Raw genomic sequence first — 16,465 nt, forward strand, 5'->3', positions numbered from 1 at the left:
ATGATGGGAATACAGTTTGTGCTCTGAGTTATTCAAGGTTTGTCTATGGCCCCCACAAATGTTCTTTGTTTTATGTGGGTGTCCGCCTTCATACAAAGTAACACGTATATACGCCTGACTCCCACCACTAAAAGCAGTCTCCACTTTTCCATAGCAGCCTGTAAAAGGAAGTGACCATTGTATACATCATTTGCTATATCCTTCATTGCACTTTGTATTTCTCAATCTTAAAATTCACTCTATTTTCAGAGAACCATACTCAAAATCGGCATGTGTGAATGTTGGTACCCATTCTGTTTTTGTTTCTATTTCGTTTTATAAAGCGTGCAGCGCATGCTTCGCTGCCTCTTGGTGCTGTGCAGCAGATTTAGCTTAGGGTGCAGTGCCCATACATTTCCAGCAGACACGTTGAAAAGGAGGGTGGGGTTGGACAGGGGTGACAGTGCTATCACTACAGCAAAGTTATTAGAAGGATCATTTTCTACGATTGCATCAAAATTCGATGTGCCGGCTTTGCTGTCCAGAATCTGCAGCCAAAGCAAGAAGCAGGGGCATTGAGGACACTAAGGTAAGGGGCAAGCTCATGGTTGAGGTTAGATCACTAAAAGGGTTAGGATTTAAGTTAGACGGGGACTCACAGTTAGGTTTGGGATTAGCCTTGCATTGGGAGTCAGGCACAAAGTAAGAGTTAAGAGGAGATTTATGGTCTAGTTGACTGCCAGTGTTGAAGCCACTGTAGGGTTACATGCCAAGGTGAGGTTTAGGATCACACTTAGAGTTAGGGTTGGGTCAGAGTAAGGATCAAGGTTGGGACTAGGACTAGGTTAGGGACAAGGTAATTGATAGGGTTAGAGTTAGGATTAAGGTTAAAGTCAAAGTTAGGGTCAGAGTATGAGTTTGAGATACATTAAAGAAAAAAGGCATTTAAAAAAGAAAATTTGAAATATATCATTGAAAAAGGGGGACGTTTCATTGAAAAGAACTATCTTTCTTAAAAGAAAATATTGTCCTGCAGTTTTTAATAACAAAATGGTAATTTCAGCGCAAAGTGTTGAGGCCTTTGTCATTGGTATGCATTGAAATAATTGCTATGAAATAGATTTTCGGTGAACGTTTCTGAGACAAAGCAACATATCCTGGTTTCATTTGAGATTGAAGTCATTGAAAACGTCTTTCAATGATAAATAATTAGATGGAAGCTTGGGTGGAAAACTCTGGCTCCAACATGATAGCTTTTCTGACATAAGTGTCATTGAAAATTCAATAAACTGGGGCAAGTTACAGGGGCAGTGACCATCGAACAGGCTTCTTCACTATCAAATCACATTCAAACTATAGCAGAGTCTTGAATCCAACTAACACCACCACTGGCGACAGATACAAAAACACAAGTGAAATACGAAGACACAGGGGGCCTCATTACGACCCTGGCGGAACGGGTTAACGGGTGCCGCAAAAGGATGCAGACCCGTTAAACCCGTTCCGCCACATTACGAGGTCCCCTCCCGGGACCCGGTAAGCACGCCTGGTAAAACCAGGCGTGCTTACCGGGTCCCGCAAGGGGAAGAGGGAGCAAACAACGGGCCAACTCGTAATGGCCTGTTGTTTGCTCCCTCTCCCATTCCCATTCAGCCCTATGGGGGCTGAAATGGGAATGGGGAAGGACCGGGTCCGGGTCCTTCGAGGGAGGAATTACCGGGCCTTCCGAACTCGGAATGGCCCGGTAATTCCTCATTCTGTGGACCCGGACCTGGACGCGATTTCGGCGGCAGCCATGCTGCCAGTAGCGGCATGGCTACCGCCGAGGTCGTAATGAGGGCCAGGGTCTCCTTAGGCCCACATGGTCTAAACATACTGTATGCTTAGTGCCCTAAGTGCAGACCTCACGGATTAATGGACGTAAAAGTCAGAAATAAGCATAAAGGATCAGTCTAAAGCCAAATCAACTCAAGACCCATGCTGATTTGGGACCAGATCCACAGGAGATGCCAACAAACTCTGGGAATCATTAATAATCCCCAGGACCAAGATCCTCTTGATGCCCATTCAGGTTATGAAGATCACTGATTCTTTGGTCTCAGAAGAATGAGGGCACAGGGGTGGCATTCCATGTTGTCTATATGCATCATAAACACCGACAATGGCTTTTGTTATTTTACTATGGATTTTATTCCAGGAGCCCCTACTGCCTTCCTTCTCTCCCTTTACTGAACATCATTAAGCACTGATGAGATCCCACATCCTAATCACCAAAGCTGGTCTCTCCTTCTCAGGGTCTATTTCTATCTCAATTGAAGCTGTATCTGTGGTATACACTGCCAGCACCATATCATCCCTGTCGGCAAAAGCTTTCTTTATGACTCCATAAAAGGTTCTCTTGCAAGTGTGATTGGCTGGTTGATTGACACTAAAGTTCATTTGGGGGCAGAAATTGAAATTAGTACCCACTGGAGAGGCTTGTTGATCTGCTTGGTCCTACCAAGGCTTGGTTGAGAGCGCCGTGAACACCCAAACTTGCCCCAGAATCACCAGAACCGTGATCTTAACACGCTATATTGTATTTATTTGTAGCTCCCTGTATGCCACTATGCAGCTGATTCTGAACACTTTCACAGAGCTGGAAGGGTTAGCGAGAGGGATGAGCAGGGTGCCATCTTTAGCACACAGTTTTCTTATGCAGGATCAATGTGTTTTTTGTGCTTAGCCAGAGCTGTGCCAGTCATCCCTTGAATGGTTGGATCTAGTCCACTGAGGCATCAAAGCAGGACTGGTGGCCATTCAGCGGTGACATAAATTATGTCAGGGATTAGGGTTTTTCTACTGTGACGAATCCCCGGATGTTGCCACTTCTCCCCAAGGTTAAACCCCTTCCCATGAAGCCAGGTAGGTGAGGCTGCTACCCGATAGTCCCCCTGGCGGTGATACTCAGCGGGTGGATCTCATGGGGGAGGGAAGCCTTCTATGGGATTAGTGTAGCACACCTAACCCTAATACACCTTCCTACCCCCCTCCACCAACACTTTCCCTAGTGTTCCTATATGTTTCTGTCATGCCACCAATATATGAAGTACTGGGATGAGGAAGTGTGTGAACTCCTCAAGGAGCATCCTTAAGTACTAAGACAAGGGAGAGACCAATTGACTCACTGGAAGACCTAATGAGCTGTACTGGGATGAAGAAGCAGTGCAGAAGCATAGAGAGCACTCATGAGAACCTGAGTGAACAGTCTAGTTGTTTCCGAAAGCTAATTGGGCAAGACCCATTCAAAACTGAAGCAGGAAACTGGGAAGGAGAGAGAGGCCCTGCCTGGAGGAACTGCAAGCGTGGGGAACGCTCGGCTTAGCAAAAGAGTCCAGCAGTTGTAGAATAGCCTACCGGCAGGCAGACAAGCTCTTACCTGGTCTGACGTAGAAGGACCAACCGGCGAAGCAGAGCAGCGGACGTTCTGGCTAGCCAAGCAGAAGGACTGTGTGGTTGCAGGAAGGTGCACCCGCTGAAAATCTGCAAGTGGCACAGAGACACCACAGCACGCTGGAAGTTCGGAGAAGCTCAGAGAAGCCGAAGCAGAGGGCGGAGAACCCTGAGACCAACCGGGCCCAGGCGGTAGAGACCCTAAAGGTACAAGAGATACTGGGGAGTTGGAAGGGATACCAGAAGGCACTGGCAGATACTGGAGCTACGACATTGGGGCCTAAGGGAATCCCCTGGTTTAGGGATACGAGCTAAGACCCTTAGCAAAAAGAAACTGCAATACCAAGGGGAGAAAATCCCACTGGTCTGGAACCTGCATCCTTCTATGAAGATCAACCCCAGTCATCTTCATAGTACAGTACCTGGCAGGATAGTGAGCCAGGACTTCTGCAACCAGTCAGGGGGAACACACAGGTCTAGGACCAGCATCCATAAGATTGGGACCTCATGTGAAATAAGAACTTTTGCAGTGCAGAGCAAGCCAGGAGAGGGGAGGTATCCCTCCCCGATGAGTGTGTATGACCTGTGAATTGTGAAAGTCTGAGAAGGGCTTGGGGGTAGGGAGTCATTCTGTCCAGCCCTTGTGAACTGGAAAGCAAGGAGACCTCAGAAGAAGGAGACAATACCTCCTGCTGTCTTCCAGAAGATTGGGTATCGTGAAACTAGTCAAAAGAAGGCCCACAGAAGGGAGTTATTCCCTGAGGTCTGTGAGGACATTGAGAACCATATACCTGGAGATGGGAGGCATTCTCGAGGAACCCAATCCTGAAGTAGGACAATGTTAAAAAGGAATAGTGTTTTAAGTTGGGACTTTTTCTTTTGCATTGGAACTGAACCCTTAAGACGTTACTAACTGGAATCCCCCCTACGATTGGAACTGCGGCTCATCGTCCAGAAGAAGGTAGTCATTCTTCAGGACCAAGAAGATCCACTACCCTTTTTCTTATTACATATAAGTTTGAGGGATAGAAGTAGGTATTTTGACACAACGGTGGACTCTTTTTATTTTCTTGGCCATTCTGACCGGCTGATTAGTTCTTTATTAGTGGCAGGGAAACCCCTCTTAGAGTTAGGGAGAGTTAGGTTTAAGTGATCTACTGCAATCCTGTTCTATTTAGACGTGTGCCTGGTTTGTAGATTAAGTGAGTATTACCTTGTTTTTGGTTGGCCAGTTGGCTCGGAAGGTCTTGGAGATGGGTTCTTGTCAAATAAGGTTGTCGTGGTAGGAGGAAGGATCCCCACAGGGTATGTGCAGGGGATCAAACCCGTTTTGTGTGCTGGGATTGGTTGAACGTTTGCATGTGAAAAAAAGAAACCAGAGAAAATAAAGGTCACACATTTCAGTGACATATTAAAAACAACTTACATAAAACTGCAAGTCCTTTGTGCTGATTCTGGGAAGTTGCTATTTTTTTATTTTCTGACCTTAATATGTACGTACAATTATTACCTTTTTTTCTCCAGAATTTGGTTCACACTTTGCTGGCAGATAGACTAAACAGCTCCAACTGGAAAGATAGAATTTTAGCCTGCCGTGCTCTGTCCCGCATACATGGACATGCAACACAGGTAAGCCATATGCCACAGAGAACTGTCAAATCAATACTGCTGGGATAGCAAACCAAAGAATGATAATAGACATTGGTCGGCTTTGTGGGATATCCCTAACTAATATGCTTGGTACACATTTGCATATGACGAATTTCAGTAGACATTGTTTCCCTGTTTGTTGATCATTCTTAAAAAACAGCCTGGATTCTATCTTTCAGTGGGTTAGCAAGGATAGCCATAATGATGAAACAGAAAACCCAGTAAATCTGTCAACAAAGGAAATTATTTGAATGGATGCTCAACATTGGGGATATATGGCCTCCTTAAACGCTTGGCGGTAATTCGGTGGTAACTCCGCCTTATTATTTGAAAAAATCATTTACTGTTACCACCACTTGGTCCCATGGGGTTACCACAGGTTTACAAGTGGCAGTAGGTAATTCCCCATTTGTGGAGTCCATAGGACTTCATGAGGATCTTGGCAGAATTACTGTGGAGGATATTTCTCTTGATTCTTTGAGGAATAGTGCAGGATTTACCTCCAGCAGGTAAATCCTCCACATTTCTCCAAACTCGTAATTTGGCTGTGCAGTAAAAATGGCAGTTATTCTCTTACCTCCAAACAATGTGCCGGTAACAGAATTACCACCAATTATTTACTGCATGTAAGCTTGCTGTCACCAGAAGACTTCCGTCCTTGCAGGAAAGGACAATGATCAGGCAATGACCAGACTAATGAATATTTCTTAAAGGACTGCCTCAGTGATGTGCTGTGACTCCACCCCACCATAGTAAACCGATCTCAATAGTGAATATCGGGCATGCCCATTTCCCTTTGTGAAACTGCGCCATATCTATTTCATTATTGAAGATAATGGCCTCATTACTTACATAACAGAATTACCACCAGTTTTTACCACACTTTGGAGCTTATAGCGGTGACGAATTTTCTCCATGGTGGTAACAGTAATTCCACCATTTCTTAACCGAATTTCGTCACACCACAGGTTTTTCGGTGGTAAATCCATGGGGCGGAATTACCTTTACTGCCATTGGTGTCTGCGTGCACCCGCCAGGTTGTAATTCGATGGTAATTCTGCAGCGACGCATAGCGTCAACGCTGTTTTCGCCTGAATTACCGCCAACTCGTAATGAGGCCCAATATCTTTTGTGAATCAACACACGTAACTTAATTTTGTTTGCTCCTTGGTTTCGATTGGAGGTTGCCTTAGGTTGATATTAGTTTATTATGTGTTAAGGGTGTACGTATACCATGCCACCGCTTATGGCATGCTTCAAAGTGCAAGTTCGTGTGATGGTTATAAGCATAAGAAGTCTATGTATACTCCATTGTAGGATATGAAAAACAAGCTGGTTCACCTTATGTGGAATGACTGGAGCTCAGCAGTCCGTCAAGCGGCAGCCCAGGTACTGGGAAGGATGGGCCTCGGAATTGTGGTCCATAATCAACTGAGGTGAGGTTTGATTACTTTATTACAGGTACAATAATAAAATCACATGTAGGTTATTGTTCAGTGTAGTGGACTATTTTTCTTTTTTTAAAGATGGCATTTGTTTTTTAAATAGTTATTCATGGCCCTTTTCACTCTTAGAAACTGTATTTGAATGTATTTCAGTTTATAATAAATCTCATTCTGTACCCAAAATCTTGTTCAATATCTTTCTGAAAAGAAAATAATTGAAATTAAATCTTAAGCTAAACAAGAGAAAGCATGCTGGGTTCGAAAAAGCAAGATTACGTTTTATTAAAATTCAAAAAAGCAAACAAACAAAACTGTTAAAAATAGGAAATACCAGAATTGGTGTTAACAGCCAACCCCTAAAGCCATTGTGCTGCCAGACCTGTATTCCAAAGTCATGAAAAAGTAAATAAGAAACAATCATAAATGAAAAAATAAAAAACAATGAAAAGGTTTAAAACATTCAAACAGTAAAAAGGAATCAAAAAGCTAAACAATGAAGAATGTACAAAGTAAGCCAAAGGATGCTAGGACAACTCCGCTGCTGTGGCCACTAGGGAGCCACAAACCACTGCAATTAAAGACATTATTGAAAAATGTAAGTGCAAAAAATGCACTTGTAAATTTAAGCATCATGTTTTTGAATAATTAAGTAATTTGTCTACTTTCTTTTAAAGAATTGTATGAAAATGCAGTAACAGTAGTTTGAATAGTCTTAGTAGAACGTGATATGAGCCCCTACATGTAAACTGCAAAATAACATGCTTTAAATATACTTTATGGATTAAGATTCTAGAACTGCCAGCTTCAGGAATGGCTGCTTAGGTGCTGAGCTCCTGTGCCAACTGTAGCTATTTGAATACTATCCATCTTCATTATGGCTGAGGAATCACTTGTGATTAAAACTGTTCAACCAGCCAAAAGGCAGAAAGGAGAGGAGGAGGGACGTGATGACAAGATCTTGGACATGCTTCACAGATTGATGGCTGAAATGTCTGACATCAAGGCAAAGCTGATCACCTCTGAAGAGAGATACTTGGACCTTACCTCAAAGGTAGTTTCTATGGAGAAACACCTTACAACAGTGGATGACCAGGTTACTCGTTTGGCGGATCGAGGCAGACATCTGGAAGAGGTGAATGAGAAATTGTCATCAAAACTTTCTGAGCAAGAACATTTTTCAAGGCGCAACAATGTGAGGATTGCTGGTTTTCCTGAAAATGCTGAGCATGGTAATCCTATTGCATTCCTGGAGAAAGCACTTGTTTCCATGCTGAATTTGGACCCGAAGCAGCCATTGGAAATTGAGAGGGCACACAGGTCGCTTGGTCAGAAGCCCGCCCTGGGCCAGAGACCTAGACATTTTATTGTAAAGTTTCTGAGATACCCAACAAGAGAGCTCATTCTGAGAAAATCCTGTGAAAATGGTGATCTTGCCTGGGGAGGACACAAAATAATGATTTTTGCTGATTTGAGTAAAGACATTATGGAGAAAAGGAGATGCTTCCAAGTAGCTAAGGCGAAAGCAAGAAGCAAACATCTTAAATACTATATGATCTACCCTGCAATACTCCGTATTGTGGTTGAAGGCAGAGTACATTCCATTTATGGATTGCAGGCAAGCTGAAGCCTTTTTAACTGACCTGGATGTGGAACCTATGGAAGCAAGTACTGCACCTACTTCTCAAAAATCTACGCAACAACAGAAAAAGAAAAGGGATAAATAATAGTACTGAATTGCGCTTGTTTGTTTTATTTATTGTTGTGTGGTATTTATTTTTATTTTTACTTATACTGTAATATTTCTCTCAGAAATCTATGGGTTTTTTTTAATGTCAAAACGTTAGTTTAAAACGGTTTCTTTTTCTCAAGCACTGTTGTAAATTCGGCATGGCCATGGGAATCTGTTAGAAGAAGGTACCTTCTGTGTTTACTTGTAAGCGTGCCATACGTGATGCGGTGCATGGCGTACTACGCATTGCTTACGGAGGCCTGGCGAGTGGATTGCGAGGAAGGGTCGGTCTTCAGCAATTGGAAGTAATGTAATTGGCCGTGACGGTGATGGACAAAGGGATGTGAACTCGGATGATCTCTAGGGTACATGTTCAAGCGGATTTTTTTCCTGTGATGAGCGGCTCTGACGGAAACAGTGATTTTCGATGTCGGGAAAAAGGTATGACTGAGTCTCTCAATTGATATGTATATGGAGCTGTTTACCGGTCCTTGGGGGCTGTTCATATTGCACAGCGCCATCGTCTCACTTGTGCTGACACTGAGTTTTTTTTTTACTCATTTGTATCTCACGCAGCCTTCCCATGCGTGTTGGCGCTCTTGTTCTTCATCTTGGTGAATGTTTTCTATCCCAAGCTTGTTTGTGATCAGCAACTTGAGACATGTATGCGGCCTTGTACATCTTTACGCACGGCCGTTACATGATGTATGGTAATGTTAGCAACAACCAGCTCCTACCAGTCCTCCAACTATGCGCCATACCTGTCTGTGTGGCTCTTTCAAAATGGGCAATAACTTTCAAGTAGGGGGTAAACAGTGAAATGGTGTGGTGCTGCCACCTGCAATGCAACGTCGATGTGTTTCTGTCAGCGGCATGAGCAGTGCATTTCACAAAGAAGGCACAACATTTCTTTCACCGTCATTTGTGGCTCGTTCATCATCAGTACCCCAGGCTTGAGATTTGATTTGTCGGGGCTTTTCAATTCATAAAGATGCTTCCTAATAATCCGAGAAACACAGGAGGTTACTGTGACATTTATACAACCTGCACATTCTATGACTTCCTTTTCTCTCTCTTTTGCAATATGAGGGTAAATGTATTATTAGATCTTGTGCGATTTTGGTATAATTTTTGAAAAATGCTCATAAGAATGACATGTGATACAACTGAACATTTACCTTGGTGTTAGTGGATTGGTGGGGAAGTATATGTTTTTGCTTACTACTTGACATGTGATGCTTTTATGTTGATAATGTATTCCGGGGCGCCTTTTCTCTGGGTCTTGTGTGTCACTGTTTGTGCACTAGTTTCGGGAGCACCCTTGTAGTAATACATATTGTGGTTGCTGGGGTTAGTGCAAGTAGTCTATGGCACTGTTGTTATGGCTAAGCGGTTTGGTGGTGTGTGTTTACTTTTCCCATGTGATCTAGCAATCTTGTGCTGATGTGTGTACTGTGATAAGGTTGTCTATGTGCTTTTGTGTAGGGCTAATGTGGAGTACTACTCTCTTTCCCTTTCTCTTCTATTCAATTGTTTGCGCACTGTAGCCACTGTGCCACTAAGCACGGACGAGACATTGTTTTATATATATCTTCATTTGATCATAGGTCGCTTGTTTTGAGTGGCTGCTGATGGGTAAATGTTTGTTTGCAGTGGTGAGTTTGTCTGAGACTATATACATAGTAGCGCCAGCATTTTTGGAGTGATGGGTCTTTTGGGGTTTTGTTGAGGCTTTCTCAGGTTCCTGTTTGGGGGGGAATATTACTTGTTGTTCACGACTTGTACTTGTTGCACTGTCTAGATGGATAGTTTATACCTTTTAAATTTGGGCACAGCTTTCTGGAGGGTGGTCATGAATAGGTCTAGTTTTGTATATATTGTAACTCATAGTGGGCCCAATCACTGTTGGGCTCTTTTTTGTTCAATTTACTTGTATCTTTGTGTCTTTTGTTTTGTTTGTCTGTTTAGCAAGGTGGGTGTTGTTTTTTGCTCTGACTCGATTATCCATTGTCAATTGCTTATTGTTCATCATTTTGATGTAATGCACTTTATTGAGGTCATGTGAATGGTGATTCTGCTGATTTTTGCTTTAGAGGGAACTAAAGTATGGGCTTATTGACTATTGGTACTTGGAATGTCAAAGGTATGAGGTGTCCTTCTAAAAGGAAAAAAATGCTATCCAGATTATGGAGGGAAAAGATTGATGTGGTTCTATTTCAAGAGACACACCTTGAGGATGGCACTGAGAACCTCCTTACTAATTCTAGATATACGAAGGTGTGGTTGAATGGTTATTCTACTAATTCACGAGGAGTTGGAATTTTGGTTAGAAGGGGGTTGGCTGTAAGTGTTGATAAGATAGTTATGAACGATGCAGGTCGGGTCATTTTAGTTGATTTGAAATTTGAAGATAGGCTGTTTACAATCGGCTCAGTTTATGGCCCATGTGCAGTGGGGGGTCTCTTTTTTGATACTGTAACTAAACTTCTGGCTGACATGAGGGGAGAAGTAATCATTTTAGGTGGGGATTTCAATTGTGTTATGGACTTCAAATTGGATAGATCTTCGGCGTGCTCCTTTACTGGCCACAGATCTAGTAGAGAATTTTGTAATTTTGTGGATACCTTTGATTTGATTGACTCTTGGAGAGTCTTGCATCCGAAGACAGTAGAGTATTCATTTTACTCTCCGGTTCATGATTCCTTTTCAAGGATTGACTATTTACTTATATCAGATCATATGGCTGAGACGATAATCGAAGCTAGAATGTGTGAGCAGCAACTTTCGGATCATTCTCTAGTTTTGGTTAGATTGTGTCTTGCTCCGCACTCTCCGGATTCTGCTAGGTGGAGGCTAAAACCATTTGTTCTGAAAGAGGAAAAAGCATTACAATCGCTTTCTGGTTTTGTGTCAGACTATTTTGCTGTAAATAAGAGTTCGGCTGATAGTTTAATGGTTTGGTATGCATTTAAGGCCTCAGCTAGGTGTGAATTGATTACTTGGACATCTAGAGTGAGGAACGAAGGGGAGGCAAAAATGAGAGATCTTGAGCTGGATCTGGGTAAATCACAATCGGCTTATGCTCGTACTGGATCAGCGAGGGATCGTTTAAAGATGGAAAGGTTGTATGAGCAGTTGCGTCTGGAGTCTGAGATTCAAGCAGACCGTGGGACTTTTTATTCTAAACAACGCTTCTGGGGGAGAGGGGATTCTGGGGGTAAATTGCTTGCGAATAGGTTGAAGTGTTTGTGCGAGAGGTCTTTTGTCCAGAAAATAAAAGATGAGTCTGGTAGGATTATTGTGAAAAGGAAGGATATTGGTGAGTGTTTTCGCAATTATTATGAATTGTTATACTCTGAAGAGCATGTGCTGTTAGAAAGTGATCTGGTGGAGTTCTTTGATAAGATTGAAGTTCCTTGTCTGTCTGATGAGGCCAGAGAATTTCTGGATGCTCCTATTTTAGTGGAAGAGGTGATAGAGGCCATTATTAAAATGAAGTCTGGTAAGTCACCTGGCCCAGATGGACTGCCGACTGAGTTTTACCAATCTTTTGCTGAGCAGCTAGCTCCAGAATTATGTGAACTCTATAATCGGTTTCTTATGGAGGGTGTTTTATGTCCTTCAATGAGGGAGGCAGTGATTACGGTAATCCCCAAGGAGGGGAAAGATGCATCGAATTGTTGTTATTATCGCCCCATTTCACTTTTGAATGTGGATGCAAAATTATTTACGAAAATTTTGACTTCCAGGTTGGATAAAAATATGGGTTTGTTAATTGGTAGGTCTCAAGTGGGTTTTATGAAGCAACGCCATGGATATGATAATATTAGGACTCTCTTGGATATTTTGAATTTGTCATCCTCGGGAATTGATGATTTGATTTTCATATTTCTTGACGCTGAGAAGGCATTTGATAATGTGGCTTGGGCTTTTTTAAATTTTACTTTGGTTAAGATGGGTTTTGGTCCCCTATTTATAAATGCTGTTGGGGCAATACAGTCGGGTATTAGTGCAAAGGTCTGGGTGAATGGGGTACTTTCATCTTCTTTTAGATTATTTAAAGGCACATGTCAAGGATGTCCACTATCACCTTACCTTTTTAATTTGGCTATTGAGCCGTTTTTGTCATATATTCGGCAGTCGGATTGCCTATACGGTTTTATAGTTGGTGAAGTTGAAGTTAAGGTTTTGGTGTATGCTGATGATATAGTTATTGTTTTTAGTAATCCTGTAGAGGGGGGAAACATCTTGAAGAATATGATTTCTGAGTTTGGTGGGCTCTCAGGTTATAAAGTTAATTGGGAGAAGACGGTTGTGTTTCCAGCTCGAGACGCTCAGGTGTGTAGACGATTACTAGATTGGAATTGTAAATGGGAAAACTGTAGGGTGAAATATTTAGGTGTCTTTTTGTCTAGAGATGTGAAAGGTATGGCGGAGTTCAATATAGATAAAGTTCTGGAAAGCATGAGGACTATGCTCCGTAGGTGGAGTAGACTCTCTTTATCCATCTGGGCAAAGGTTAATGCTATTAAAATGGTGCTCCTACCTAAGGTTCTGTACATTATTCAATCGCTACCTTTAAGGTTTACGAAAAAAGTTTTGGGCTGTGTGGATCGGGTCTTTCAGGAGTTTCTATGGGGAGTTTCAAGGAAACCAAGGATACCCAGGTATTTAATGGTTAGGAGTGTACATGAGGGGGGTTTTGGTTATCCTAACATTGAAAATTACTACAAAAGTTTTTTGATTAAAAAATGTATATCGTATTTCTCGTTGAATGAATCAGACATTCCAGTTTGGGCTCAGATAGAAGAGTTTAAGATGAGACCCTTCCGAATTGAATCACTGTACTCTCTTGGAAAGTTACCTAAATCGGTCAGTACATTGCAGGCTGTCCATGCTTCCAAAGATGCAGTCACATCATTGATTGTAAGTGGAGGGCAGGGACTTCATTTCTATGGGGAGGCCTCCATTTGGCAGAATCCGGGGTTGCAGATCAATAATAAGATGCTATGCTGGAGGAGTTGGATGAACAAGGGTATATTGCTTATTAGAGACATGTGGGATGATGACGGTATGATATCTTTTGAGTCTCTGAAGCGGAAGTTTATGCTACATAATAGGGAAATGGGGAGATATAGATTGTTGAGAGATTTGATTTCTGAGAGAGTATTAATGCTTATTGATCCTTTGTTACAAAGACCAGAAAGGTGTAGTTTTATTGTAGTTGCGCCTCGTGCAGTGTCTAGTTATTTGAGGTTGTTCCCGGTAGAAGAGAAATTTAGATCTTCATGGAATGCTCTTCGACTTATGTGGTGTGCTGAACTGGGTGGAGATATTTCTATGCAGGATTGGGAGGTTCTATGGAAGGTTCCAGTTAGGATGAAAATCGATCTAAATTTACGATATATTCAACAGAGGATTTTGGGGCGTCTGTTTTGGACTCCAGTTGAAATGCACAGATTTGGCTTAAGGGAGGATAGTATGTGTTGGAGTTGTTCTACGGAGGAAGGCACTTTGCTTCACATGTTATGGAATTGTTCGAGGGTTAAAGGTTTTTGGAGTGAGCTTTTGGATAGAGTTGATTTGGTCGGGAACATCTCTTTTCCAAGGACACCATCATCAGTTCTTTTGAAATCACCAGTGGGCACTCGTCACTTTAGCTATGCGACTCTGTGTTGGGCTAATAAGGTGTTTTTGGTGGTGACTCGTCAAATTTTACGCCTCTGGAAGACGAGAAAGAAACCAAGTATTGATGAATGGTTATCGCAGGTGCAGTTGCTGTCAAGATTTGAGAGGATTAAGTATTATGCTTTACATAAAGAAGAATTTTATAAGGAACAGTGGGAGGCTTTTAATGAACTCTATGTGTGAATTAAGTGCTGATGGGCGATGGTTTTTGTTTCAGAGTGGTTAATTTACTATTGTGTTCTTTTTATTGTGTTTGTCTTGTGTTGTGTGGTTGTGTGTTTGTGTATTTTTTTTTTCTCTCTTGTTTTCCTCTGATTTTTTGCTAGTTATCATTTCAAATTAGGTTTGTTGCGATTAGTAGAGATAATTGATAGGTTTTTCTTATTTATTCTGTACTATTTGTATCAACTTGTATAATGCTTTTTTCGTTTTATTTGTCGTTTTCTTGTTATCATAATTGTTGTTTTGGAATGATATGTATTTCTTTTGATAAATCTTTAAATAAAGTTGTCAAAAAAAAATATATACTTTATGGTAATCTTATATTCTGCCTTTTCCAGCAAAATGTGTTTATTTCAAAATAAATTATGTTGGAGAAGATTGTTCGCCTTACAGCCACTTCAGAGCAATTTTATACTTGTCTTGGAAGGATAGGTGATATTAACTTTTGACATGAGGCCAGCCTGTATACGCAAGTTTCAATCCCACAGCAGGATCCACTCGCCCTTCAATGCTTCAATGATAAATTGAGTACCATTCAATAGGATTACAATACTAATATTAGCTATTATGAAAGTGTGTAGAAGCAATAGGAATCCACCAGGAAGCGAAATATAAAAAACAATATTATTATAATAGTTATTATTATTAGTTTAAAATACATTTTTGCAAGACATTTGTACCTAATGTAATCTGTGTCTCATCCATCAAGTGCGCCAAGTATTCCATATCATATATGGCACAGGCTTTTAAGACCCATTCCTTTTCTTTAGGGGCTGCGTTTCTCTTCCAACACTGGGCTATGCAGATTCTAGCCGCAACCAACAGGGTACGTACCATGTGTCCATCCCCCTACCCATCACCTCTTCGTCATCCACCCCAAACACTAGCAGTAGGGGGGACAATTTCCTCTGTATCTCATCCAACCCCTCAAGCCATACCAGGACTGATTAACAATACTGCTGTATGCAGGGACAGTCCCGCCACATATGATAGTAGGTGCTTCGTGGCTGTTTACATTTCAACAGTGTGAGTCTGCCCATGGGGACATCTTATCTAATGCATTCGGTGCGTAGTGCCAACGATGAATACGTTTAATCACCTGCATCCTATACTAGACAACTCCTCTACATATCGTGGTCCACATTCGAACCGAAATGTCCCTGTCCAGATCCACAGCCCATCTGGCTCTCACCGGCAGGACTCCACCCACATCTCTACGCTTAAGCTCCTCATTCAGTCTAGCAATACGCCCCTTTGTATCAATGCTCTGCAATAATGCCTTCTCAAAAGTCATGAGTTCTCGCCTCAAGTTGTTCAACACCCCTTTAAGCTGTAAGTAACAAAGTATTGACATTTTACCTATGTGAAGACATTCTTCCAAACATTCCAAGGGTAGCTAGTCTCCTTCCGCCCCCACATCTGGCCAGGCCAAGTCATATCTGCCTCATACCAAGATTGAAACTGTCCTAGGTCGACAAAGTCGGTCTCTCAAGGGAAGAGCCCAAATGCAGCTTAGTTGCGAGGTCAACGACGAAAGCCAGCACGTGGCATTGCCCTCCTTCCATACCAACCAGAATACTTTCAGGATGGGATGAGTCAGCACTCGTTTGGGCATCTCCTTCTGCAGGACCCACAACCACTCTCCCAAGGTTACTGGTGCTAGGACAGAGTTGTCCATCTGGACCCATTGCTTTTGTGTGTCAGGGTCCAGGTTGTCCACCATTATTCGTAGCTTTGCTGCCTTATAGTATTCTCAATATCCAGAAAGCCCAACCCACCCTCCCCCTGTGGTAAGAGTAGGTTGTTAAAGGCCACCCTGCCCCCCCACACCCTGCCCACAAGAAACGCAAAAGGGCCCTTTGCACTGTCATAAAATAGGAAGTCGGAATGATCGTCAGGAGCATCTGAAAATGATACAGAAACTTAGAGAGGATTGTCATTTTAACGCAGATTAGGCTTGCCATCCAGGAGAGATTCAACTTTCCCCAATGCTGCAAATCAACTCGTATTCTGTCCCAGAAGGCCAGATAGTTCTTTTTAAAGAGATTCCTGTCATTCCTTGTAATATCAATCCCCAAGTACTCAAACCCTTCTGGTTGTATCTGTAAGCCGAGGCCCCGGACATAGTCAATTGCAGCCTGACTCCATTCCCCCTGCATAAACACCACTGACTTGTCTACATTTCTGTCAACCCAGACAGCTCACCATATTTCTCCAAGGTCCGCAAGAGACGGGGAACTGACTTGTGAGGCTTAGTGGTATATAGCGAGGCATCGCCGGCGAAAAGGCTCATCTTGCAATTCATATTTCCACTTTGCAC

General features: G+C 42.3%; 1 protein-coding gene across 1 annotated transcript in view; it reads left to right on the forward strand.

The window, feature by feature from the left end:
* Positions 1-16,465, forward strand: part of HEATR4 (HEAT repeat containing 4) — a 597,929-nt gene that overhangs the window by 423,643 nt on the left and 157,821 nt on the right. The window contains exons 10-11 of the mRNA XM_069638774.1: positions 4,936-5,040; positions 6,379-6,497. Of these exons, the coding sequence (XP_069494875.1) occupies positions 4,936-5,040; positions 6,379-6,497 (224 nt within the window). The remainder of the gene's footprint in view (positions 1-4,935; positions 5,041-6,378; positions 6,498-16,465) is intronic.

The sequence above is a fragment of the Ambystoma mexicanum genome, chromosome 14 (genome assembly GCF_040938575.1).
Source record: "Ambystoma mexicanum isolate Mex_15411 chromosome 14, UKY_AmexF1_1, whole genome shotgun sequence".
Lineage (NCBI taxonomy): Eukaryota > Metazoa > Chordata > Amphibia > Caudata > Ambystomatidae > Ambystoma > Ambystoma mexicanum.